This window comes from Halyomorpha halys, unplaced genomic scaffold, assembly GCF_000696795.3.
Source record: "Halyomorpha halys isolate HHAL.00 unplaced genomic scaffold, Hhal_1.1 Scaffold708.1, whole genome shotgun sequence".
NCBI lineage: Eukaryota > Metazoa > Arthropoda > Insecta > Hemiptera > Pentatomidae > Halyomorpha > Halyomorpha halys.
In genome coordinates, this window is record NW_027113783.1 from 357,303 (window position 1) to 369,471 (window position 12,169).

General features: G+C 29.6%; 1 protein-coding gene across 6 annotated transcripts in view; it reads right to left on the bottom strand.

Annotated features, from left to right (window-relative positions):
• Nucleotides 1-1,318: 1,318 nt before the first annotated feature.
• Nucleotides 1,319-12,169, bottom strand: part of LOC106685535 (outer dense fiber protein 2) — a 19,992-nt gene continuing 9,141 nt past the window's right edge. Inside the window, exons 6-12 of one of the 6 annotated variants that reach the window (XM_014428275.2) lie at nucleotides 11,666-11,809; nucleotides 11,444-11,590; nucleotides 9,496-9,606; nucleotides 7,766-7,918; nucleotides 6,562-6,701; nucleotides 3,059-3,308; nucleotides 1,319-1,570 (exon numbers count right to left, since the gene is read on the bottom strand). In XM_014428275.2, the coding sequence (XP_014283761.1) occupies nucleotides 1,424-1,570; nucleotides 3,059-3,308; nucleotides 6,562-6,701; nucleotides 7,766-7,918; nucleotides 9,496-9,606; nucleotides 11,444-11,590; nucleotides 11,666-11,809 (1,092 nt within the window). In that variant the 3' untranslated portion in view covers nucleotides 1,319-1,423. Of the gene's footprint in view, nucleotides 1,571-3,058; nucleotides 3,313-6,532; nucleotides 6,702-7,765; nucleotides 7,919-9,495; nucleotides 9,607-11,443; nucleotides 11,591-11,665; nucleotides 11,810-12,169 lie in introns of those variants that run through there. The other 5 variants (XM_014428276.2, XM_014428279.3, XM_024358700.2 and 2 more) reach the window with 5 other exon arrangements.

A 12,169-nucleotide genomic window follows, 5' to 3' on the forward strand; every position in this document is an offset into this window, starting at 1 on the left:
GGGTCTTGAATCCATGTAAATTCATCATTATCTGCTTCAAAGTATTTTTCTTTTTTTTATAAGCTCTGATAGGTGAGCAACAAAAACGGATTTTAAATTGTAAGACAAATTAATTTCATCGGAGATAACAAACTGATGCAACAAGGGAAAACAATCACTGATAAACTCTTCATTAATTTTTATTTTTCATAGTTGTAATTTTTGTTTTGAATAATTGAATATTTTGCAGCGCCCTTATGACGGCACTGCGGCGAACAATTTCGGAATCACTGGTCTATCTCGACCAAATTTTATAGAATTCGGAAAGAAACGGATTAGATCAGATACAATACACCTAACCAAATCCAACTGGAACTATAGAAAGTTCCATGAATGGTTACCTATTTAAAGTAGATTATCTCTAAATCTCAGTTCAACAGGCAACCATTGGCTAATAAAGTTTACCGCCAGATTTGAATGTTAACTTTTCTGGTGCAGCAGATTATTATTAATTTTTAATTATATAGGAAACCAAGTGGGATGAAATGTTGGTTAACAATAAATAGTTTTCTTTTCCTATATTGATACCTTTATTGACCGCCACCCGGACTATCTTCCTACAATGGTTTACAATAAATGGTTTTCTTTTACTATATTGATACCTTTATTGACCGCCACCCGGACTATCTATCGGACTATATTCCTCCAATCTATCTCAATTTTAATTTTTTGAAAAAAAAAAAAATATGCAAGGCATTATGTAGAAAGGAGTATTTAAAAATATTTGTCCAATCAAAAGTCTTTCTTTTCCTTCTAAAATTTTATACAGTTTGTTCTTCTCCATCGCTTTTTAATTGTGTTTTTACATAGGAGCATACCTTTAAAGAAAACAATAACTTTAATTCAATGTAGAAAAACTATTAAAGATTCAAACGGCTTTATCTGTCAACATAAAGAGTACTCTTAGTTCCCTCCGCCACCACAAAGGCCTAATTATATTGTCCTTTTTAACTTGACAGGTATGTCAGAACTGTACAAGAGCTGGGTGATTCTTTTTCTCTTTAGTTCATGTTTTATCCTCATAAACTCTACAAAGATTGTTGAAAAAAATTAAAACATTAATGATATCCAACAGAAGCACTTAGATAACAATAAATAGTTACCAATAATTACCAATAAATATATGGAAACAAAAAACCTAACCATCAATCTTACTCTAAATCATCATTAACAATAACAGCTAAGTTAAATAGCAAAATTCACACATAATCATGACCCATTCAAATGGGTAATCAGATGAATTACCTTACTTATTCTAAGGAACTAAAAAATTCAAAAATCAATAAATAAAATATATTTTAATAAATAATAAAGAAACAACAATTTTATTTAGCCCACATTTTTAAAGTCAGATCAGAATGCCAGTCATATAAAGATTGGAAAATCATTGATCATCGGTATCCGTAAACCCAGATAATTTTGAAGTTGTTTTCATATAATTTATATGAGACTGTATACTTCGGATTCTTTTCTGGGCTTGTTCAAAATTTTCATTGAGTTGTATTATCTGAGCTTGCATCCTGTTTCGAATCTGTAATGCATATTTTAAATCAGACCCTCTAAAATTGAATAAGGTAAAGGTAACATTTTAAAAACTAACCAAATTTAAAACATATCTTATGTTATACCATGAAATATATTTTATCTATATAATTAATGAAGATGAAAATTTAGAAAATGAAAATCTAGTTAATATATATTTTTAGTCCTAATAATATATTGTTCCAAAAATGTTTAGTTCATATACAAATGAAAATGGCTGATGTAAATAACAAAAATGCTCCAATTAATCATGGTTTCTTTTTTTCCATATTGATAACATTAAAAGATAACCTCATCTGGAATCATTTTACCAAACCTAATAAAAAATTGAAAGATTATTTGGAATTTTGTCAAAGCTTTGAAGTATTTTATTTCTCAAAATTTATAAATGGGCAAATATGAAACAAAATGGCAGATGGTACTGGTGACTTCCAAAGATTATTCTTGTACGAACTGTGACTTTGGAACCAAACATAAAAAAATAAAAAAAATCAACCGATCAATCTCAGGAAAAAATCCAGACACAGTATATGAAACCTACTGTTGTTGATCAGCTAACAACTTAAAACAAAATTAGGGATGGTAATATCAAGTTCCAAGGTTCATCTTGGAATGACATTGCTTTCAAGTCTGTAAAAATCAGATAGAATCCAGCCTCTTTTAGCTTTTTTTGTGGCAAGCCAAATAGTTATGTCCCTCAATAACCTTAACATTTTTATTCTTTACCAATAACTTTTTTATTAATTAGTTTTTCACTAGAATTCACTTTTGTCCTCATCTTGGAAAAAATAAGCACTTGTGCTTTCTCTAAAGCCACGTTCCCATGGTGTTATAAAATGGAAGAGAACATGACTTGTTTTACACATACACTACCTATGCCTAACTTATTTAACAGAAAAGTGCATTACCTCTAATTCACACAAATGGGAATAGAGAATGCTCTTTTGAGAGTCATTAGTTTCTCAACTACTGTTGAATTATGGCAGAATATGAAGCTCCAATTACTTGTGACCTACTAATTTTATAAATTCAAAGAATAAAAAAAGAAAATGTGTGTGTTTGAGGCTGGGTAAAGAGATGGAATGCATTAGCTACTACCGGTCACATTTGCAGGGAGTCATTCTAGAAAAATAAATACAGCTACAATTTTTTTTTTTAGAATGAAGCCAAATATGCTTTGGTTTGTATCCAATACAGTAAAAGTAATGATTCAGAAAAATGACACCAAAATAAGATGGGACGGCCTGATTAACAAGTACAATACTCAATTCTACTACAGGCGCTTCACAAGAGGTAGCTGTGGCTAACTCCTGGCCAAAGAGTTATGTTTTATTATTCATCGAACTAAAAACTTTTCTTTCATCTCAAAACATACTCTTTCTTTATGAGTCCCATTTCCAACAAAGTGGATTTAGTAATTAATTATACTATCATCTTATAATATAAAATTATATAATCCAAAACAAAATAATAATACTTCATCTCTCTCATTAAAAGCTGTTTTCTGCGCTGCTCTTGTTGATGCAAGATGCTTCTCCAAATCAGCAATCTGATCCTGTAAAGTGCGTCTTGTTTTGTCAAACCTGTCTTTAGCCTTTGCAATTTGTCTAGCTGATTGCTGCCTTAGGGTTTCCAGTTGATGATGAAGATCTTTTCCTTTTTCAAATGATTCTTCAAACTTTCTTTCATTAAATATAGTAATTTCTTCGAAACGAGCAACAGTAAGCCTGGCTAACATTTTTTTATTAACACTAAATTATTGTATAATAACCTATCCAAGGGTTATAAAATAATTTTATTTGGTATTTGACTATTTTTTTTTATATATTTCCAATTCCAAACTTTAATTCAAAATTTTGATAAATTTAATTAACTATTTAAAACAGTAAAGTAAAAAAGTGATCATCCTTCATTATTAAGTTGTGTTTCTTACATACTTAATGACACTGTATTATTTTACTATAAATAACAGATATATGAAAAAATGAATATAACTAAAATTGAAAAATAAAATAATTCAATAAAAAATACACAATTTTCAAAGTTGTGATCCTCTTCAATAAAAATAAGAACTTCATTGAACCATTAATTCTGTATTTGATAGTAACTTTAATTTATAATCGCATTGCAATAAAAAAATTTACCTTTAGAATAAAAATTTAAAATAATGGAGTCCTGATTATTTATAACATGATATACCACACACACTATCATCTACCTTTTTTTTTTAATTTGAATGAAAAATTAAACATTTAAAAGAAATATTTCCTCCTTATAGCTTTTATTTGATATGACATATTGTAGGTTTTCATTAAGTTCTGGATTCTCAAATGAATTCCAGTTTAATTAAATATCTCTTAATCGACCTTCACAATCCATCATATAGATATTCAACAGGGTTGCCACCATCTTTTAAAAAAAAGAGATGTAAGGGGAAAAACAAAATTAGTGGATGAAATTTGAAATAATTCTTTAACTTTAAGCCAAATCAGACATTTTTGAAATATAGATATTTCAAGAAAAATACATTTGGGCATGCACAAGTGATAGTGGTCCATGGTCTTATACTAGTGGGCCATTTTTACTAAAATCCCCAACTTTCTTCCAAATTTAAACCAAATAATAAGAGCTTTTCGAACAATATCCCAAGGATGAGAGGTTTACATACTTAAGAAAAAGTAGAAGAGGAAATCTAGTAAAAACGATGTATGACCATCAAGGTATCAATTCGCACAATACCTGTAAATTTTATCAAAATTAGATTAATAGTTTAATCAATTATACCTGAACTCAAATTTGACAACAGGTAGATAAATATGGAACTAAATCTGTTCCAGATCTTTAAAAAACAAAATATGAGTGAAAATTTTCTACTAACATTTATTATTATGATTTTTTTATTTCCTGCATGAATACAAAACTTCACTATCTTAGGTAATGAGGAAGCAAAAACTAAAAACTATTAAGACCAGAAAAAATGAAAAGCAGTAATGAATCAACTGTCATATTATTACCAAAGCAAATATTAGATAGCACAGCAATTGTGGTGGCAGCGTGGAAGAAAGAAGTGTCTTAAAGGGGTAATAGGCCATTTTTCCCGACAATAAAAAATCTCTTTAAATCTATGTTACTATTATTTAAAATAAATCTTTCAGACTAAAACTAAAAGAACCATTGAAATGCAAATTGTGTTTAATACGTGGCAGTGGGACAAGGAGTAATTATATTAATTAAAAACAAGACTGTCCCAGATAACATGGGACAGGTAGCAGCTCCAGCATTCAACTATCAACTTTATAATTATTGCTTATTATAGAATGTAAAATAAATAAAAATTCGATTTGGTAGCTGTTTGAGAAAATAGCTATCTTAAGTTATATAGAGGAGGATGACTCTCCAGTAATTTAATGTAACCTGCCAGCCTAAACTCCCCCACGAAGTCAGTCTTGAAGTTATTGGCCTATAGTTAGTAACAGAGTTGATACTTTTCCAACCACTACATTTACCACATACTACAACCATATACATGAACTGTTGAAAAAAAATAAATAGGTATACATCTAAAGGAGCAAAAACTCAAAAAGAGGCTAAAATCAATTGGTAGGATACAATTAAAAGATTCCTAATAAAAACATTGTGCCTTTAAAAGGTTACATTTAAACAGCTGAACCATAGAAAATACATGTATCTATTTCATTCAGTATGAATGTGTCTTCTTCAAACTATTGATGTTATATATGCTGTATTTTTTTAATGTGTGATATTGTTATTGTGTATTGGGAGTCCTGGTGATGCTTGGGAATGGAGTGGAGGGAAGTGGTCTAAGACAAGGTATAAAAATGTATGTGTGTAAGACAAGTTGTAAAAATAGCAAATGGGGCAAACTTGGCTAAGGCTCTTATCTTTTTTTTATTTTCATTTTTTTAGAAATCTTTGTGATCATTCAAAAAGTATTAGAAATGACAATTATTACGTTACAAAAAGAGAAATAAACAAAAAACTCCAGAATAAAATTCTTGATCTTTAGTTTGGCTGCTACAGATATTACTGAAGTACCATTTGTTCACAATTTTTTAATCCTTTACGCTTTCAATATAAACAACTTATTGAGCGAGGAGCTCCTTGAAATATTTCAATAAATAACTTTATCAATTTCCAAGTACACTATTTATTGATATTATAAATAAAGAGTTGTAATTTATAGGGTGATCTTGTAACGGATAACTATTTCTAGTTTGGTTTTCTTTAAATTTGAAGATGCTGTACATTCCCAAAGACATATCAGGTTTATCTGTTCTTTGTCAAGGATTATCATAATTCTTGTCTTATCTTATTTATTGTTGGTTTATTTATACACTTAATTTTGGTTGTTTATTATATTGTACTTAATTGAAAAGAGATCAATTAAGCTTAATATTGAAAAAAATAATATTTACAACTTGTCAATTATATTTTATCATGTATTCCTTTACAATTTATCATCTTGCATTTATAATAAAATTAATAAAATTTTGGAAAAATTAAAAAATTATTGTTCTATGTAAACCTCAGTACTCCCCCTTCCAATGGAAAGCAGGGCCCCATTCAAGATTTTGCTCCAAGCACTTCTTGCTAGGCTGTTGGTGTAGACTGATTTGATTATTTTCGAGAATCAAGGCTTTGTGCCATATTTTAGCTTGGTGTACATATTTTCTGTTTTATCCTGATAATTAATTTGAATATGACAAATCAAAAATCAAATTAATTTTTTCAGTAAGATTTTTAGTTGAAAGGATTATTTTTTTCAATGAATTTTAAAACATATTCTTTGTCTCAGGATCAGTTGAATAAATATTTTGTATTATGCATATAGTTTATCTTTTAGATGAGTTTTATTATTTAAATTCCTGTCTTCTCAGATCAAATATGTACAATAAAATTGAAAAAAAAAATTACAAAGGAAATACTCAACTGTAAACATATACAATACTTCATACTAACTTCAATTGTTTATTTTCTGTCTTGGTTTCTTCCATTTTTTTTTCAACATCAGTTTGAAAACTTTTCATTGAAGACTTCTCAGCTTCACTCTCATTTTTGTTTCTGTTCACCATCTCTAACTGTTCTTGGAATGCTTCTTTCTAAGTATGATAATAAAGATATATAAATAAATATAGGAAAATGGAGTGTAATATATACTAAATAAAAATTTTCTGGACTTTCTCCGATTAATACATTTAAATTACCATAGATTTAAAAAAATAATCCTAAAAAAATAAATAATCTTTATATTAAAAGTATGTTAATTTACCTAGTTACGTTAATTAATGTTTAATCAAAAATATACCTCCACCATTCTATTCATAAATACACAAACATATGAGATGCAAAAGTACCAGATTTTGACTACATTCCTTCTAAAATAAACAATTCAAAAATACATTCAACATGTATCCAATTTATAAATGTTTCATAATTTCAAATTAAGCTGTAAGTACTCATTTCAAACTTTGTAAATAAATTAAGCATATTGTAAAATGAATAGTTCCAAGGCATACATTATAGAAAAGATTATAATCTGGTAAGTTCAAATCGATTTAGATATACACATGAAATGTCAACTTTATAAGAAAAGTAATGATGAAAGAGGAATAGACATATTATAATCTTATTTAAAAAGAAAAAAAAAATAATATCCCTGCCCTCACTCATCCCCCGTCAGCATGTGAACACAACCAGGAAGGTTCAGGCACAGAAATGTAAGTATCTCTAAGGAGTAAATATAATATTCTGGATTGATCTCTGAAAAATCTATACCTCCTCTAATCAAACATGTTCAGGTTTATTATTGCACAATGTATAGTGTCAAAATTTCACTCTGTCAGTCATTATGCCATATGAGTTTGTTAATAACTTCTTTGAAGGGAGTATAGTATAGTATGGTGATTGGTCATTATAATTCATGCCAGAGCAGTAGCATGGACTACCAAGTTAATTTTAATTTAAATGGCTGCATTTATCATATCTGTATATGTTTTTTTATATAAATTAGATATTAAATAATATTTCAATAAAATAAATGTGTTAATAATACTGATTTATTTGCTAAATTTCTAAAGTAAGATACAATAAATTGCTTTAATACAATAATAAATAAATCGAAACATAATGTGTCCAATAACTGATTATTTCCATACTAACTTACCTCTTCATTGGTATCATCTAAGCTCATTGACAAAATAACACAATTCTTTTCGGCAGTAGTTTTTACATCTTCAATTTCTTTAAGTTTTTCATTTGTCTTTTTTATCAAGTCAGGAAGTAATGTCAGTTCTTCCAATTTTGACTGGAATTGTGTCTTAAAAAAAATATATATATACATCAGAAATTTTTATCAGAAACATTCAAAGATATTTGTTATATTTTTCCTTTCCTAGAAATTCAATTTCAACTACGAAAATTATTATTTATTTTTTTTTAATAAAACTTGTCTACAGAAATAAGATGTGTTCTTTCACTGTAATCACAAACACAACTAAGACTGATTATGAAAAAAAATGCTGAATAGTTAATTAGCAGATTTATCATCCTTCACATAGATGATATATTTTTACTTCTTTTCAACAAATGTCCTACCTTTTATCAGAAGTGAAACTTTTTATCAGGTGAAGTTAAATGAAAAGGTAAGGAGTAAAGTAACAGCCAATGACAATAAGTAAGTTTATGTTTATATAAGAAGCAGAGACAATTATGTGGTTATATATACATCAAGAATTGTCTATTTTTGACATTTACTATAGATTATATATTTATAATGAGGTGTAGACAGTTGACCATAGATTAATAAGTGAAGAAGGTGGTCAGGGGATTCGATCAGCAAAAAAACAGAAATAAACAAAAAATTATTTATTCATGCGACTCGTGATTTGTTTTGTTTTTTTCTGTTGATACTATGGATCTTGGAGATCCTTGGCAATGTGCTATGGTCTCGAAGGATCACAAACATGATTCAAAATGAAGGTAGGCATTGGTTAAGGTCATCAGTCCCACTCCCAGTCTGTGAGCTGCCTCCAATAGGCTGATACCTCACAAACCTCCTCTTCGGGTTTTTTTTACCCGGGGAGGGGTAGGCGAAGCATAGTCTTTTTGTATGAGAGAACACCCAATTTAGGTGGTCATCCATCCAAGTACTATCTACACTTAGTGTTGCTTAACTTTGTTTTATACATATATTATAGGACAGGGCTATGACAAAATTATTGTGCTTTATAAAAAACAACTTGTGTTGCGGCCAACACATCGTTTAACGAAATGAAAATCAACTGTATAACATATGTTTTTATTGTTTAAAAAGTTTTTATTTTGAATATTTACTGAAAAATAGACAGACAACTTCTTAACGTCTCACTGCACACACATATCGTCTCCTTTATCTACTCACTACACACTCGTAGTAAACCAGCATTCTGGCCATCTTAGCCACGGCGGGTGGACTTCTTCGACTCATCCTCCAAGAAAACAAGGCGGGTGGACGTACGTCCCTTTTGTCGATCTACTTAATTGTTCAATTAATTTTATTTTGTAATAGTGTTGAGCTTTCTTTTTTTTCTAGTTGGTATATTTTCTATTCCTTTTTATTATGTTTACTTATTCAAAAATACAAAAATAACAAAATTCGACTATTCTTTTCTTTTCAAGGTTGGGGCTAGTAAAGGTTCCTTTTGAACCCCTATCCGCCGTAACAACTTGTGTTTTGTAAAAACATTCAAACATTTATTATAGCCAAGCTTAATCAACAGCTCAATGGATGTCTGCTCTATGAAAAAGAGTGCTTCTAAACAAGGAACCCCAATCAAGAATTTTGATGGAATTCTGTAAAATGCTTATCAATATCATTATTAACTTAAATAATATCCAAGTTCATGACAGTTTTACCTTTATTTTATGTAACTCAGTAGTCACTTCTTCTCCAAATCGTATTCTTTCAGAATCTAAAATTTCTATTTTATGCCTCTGTTCTTCAGCACACTGTTCAGTATCCAGGTACTAAAATAGTTCAACAATGATAAAAAAGTTTCATTAATGATTAGATTTAATAAAATAAATGATTATATAAATTAAAATAATTTCCTATATTTCTAATAATAAAATGATTATGAAGATCTATATATCACAACTACGAGAGTAAGTCAATTATTATCCGCAATATACATATGAAATTTTAATGTAATCAAACAACTTACATACTTCATTATGCATTGCAGGTATCTAATCAAGATTTAATACTTCCGTTTCTTTAGGAGGAAATTCTTCTTAGAAGTAAGACTCCGGAAGGCTACAGAGTCTAATTCCACAACCTAATGCCAACCTTCAATGAATGCTTTGTCTATTCACAAGAGATCATAAAGAGCATGATGTTCAAAGAGATGACTCTGCACACTTGGGCCGGACATGAAGGGACTGTTCCTCATATACATCATGAAAAGTTTAAATGCCTTAGCTCTGACCAAACTTACTCCCACTTTGTTGGGGCCGGGTTTCATTGGTTCCATGTATCATGTTAAAAATTAAATAATCTCTATTGTTATTATTAATCACGATATCTAATATTCAATAGATTAGTGATATATGAGGGTAAGTCAATTATTATCCGCAATATAGTTATAAAATTTTATTATAATCAAATAGGAAACTTAGAAGTATATCATTTTTCGACATAGCCTCCTTGTTTTTTAACGCACTTGGTTCGGTCCATCGTTGTACAAGCTTCATGATGCTCTCATAAAAGAAGGTTTTTGGTTGAGCTGCGAGCCAGAAATGGACCGCTTCTTTCATTGCTTCGTCCGAGGTAACACCTCTTTGAGTGGACCAAACAAGAGATAGTCAGAAGGAGCAAGATCAGAACTGAAGGATGATTCAGTACTTCAAAATTGTGTTTCTTGAGCGTTTCAACAGTGTGGGCAGCAGTACGTGGACGGGCATTGTCGTGCAACAACACAACTTTTGAGAGCAGAAACCCAAGTCTGCTGTGGATGATTTTGTAGGCAAAACCATGACTAATTTTCATTATGAAGATGTGCCAATAGTTACTCGTCTGTCTAAGAGCACCTATAGCACACCTATCAAATAGTTTTATTTATTCGTGGCGGTAAACAGTTGTCGGGCTCCTCCATGGGCATAACACTTGTACATCTATTTTTTAATTTTTCAACCCATTCATAGACACTCCGTAGTGGCAAAACACTGTTCCCGTACTGTACCGAAAGTCTTCAATGAATTTCGGCAAACTGACATTGCTCTTCTTTGGTGCAATTAGCATCACAATATGCAATGATTAACATCACGACAGCAATAACGAAACTAATCTAGCAACTTGAAACTTGTATATACATAGCAACAAATAAACAAAGCATGCATCATCAATGCAAAACAACAGTGCTACTAACATAAACATAACTAAACTGCGGATAAATATTGACTTACCCTTGTATATTAGAACCATGGTTTGAAGGTCTTACCACAGTCTGAGTCAAAAAGATAAAATAGGTGTTTTGTTTTAAAAGCTAACAATATATATATAAATAACTTATATTTTGTATCTATATTATTGGAAAAATATAAATTTCTCAAAGTTAATACCAATATTTGAAGCTACTTGCAATAGTAATTAATAAATATTACTATTTTACTCTCTAATACTCAAAAATTATTTTGAAGCTGAAAATCTGAAACTGGAATACTTGGTGGAACTGAATGAGGAGAAGACTATTTTCCCCAAATAATATTTTTATAAGAACCAAGTTGAAATTTCTAAGACCTAAAGGTTAAATGGTATATGAGGAGAAGATGGTTTTAAATAAATTGTAATTCTTTATTTATTCACCTTCCTTCTAAATTCATCAGTTTCCCATGTTTGAGTAGTTACTTTCCTTTGCAGATCCTCATGTTCTTCAAAGCTTTTTTCAAACATTCTTTCAGCCATTGCCAGTTGCTGCATTACCTCAATCATTCTCTCTTGGTTAGTAGCATCCTATTAAATAAGATAGGATTACTTGAACTAAATAGACCATTAAAACATTAAACTACATACATCAATATTTAATACCATTATTTCTTCATCTTCAAAAGCTTTCAATCTTTCCTCAAGATCTTCAGCTCTGGCTTCTGATTGTTCCATTTTTTTTAATGAAGCACAGGACAATCTTCTAGCTTCATTTAATTCCAAGCGCAATGAAGAAATTTCTTCCACCTTAAATAGAATAATGAACTGACTGAGTGAAAAATATATTGACAATTATTATGAAATAACATTCTAAACGTTTTGGTTAGTTAAATATATATACATCATGTAATTTATTATTAACTCCTTCCTAGTCTCAATGTGAACCTCATAAGTGGTTCAATAAATTAAATCATATATAACACTAAATAGAAGTTTAAGTACAAGTCCTGAAACTATTTACATACTTACTAAACAAAACAAAAAGTTAAGAATCCAGTCACTGGAAACTGTATCAACAGATTGAGGATGCCAGGATACTAGCTATCTACTATGACATTTTACTAAGAAAGTTAGAATAAGAATTACTTAATTATGGAAATATTAATA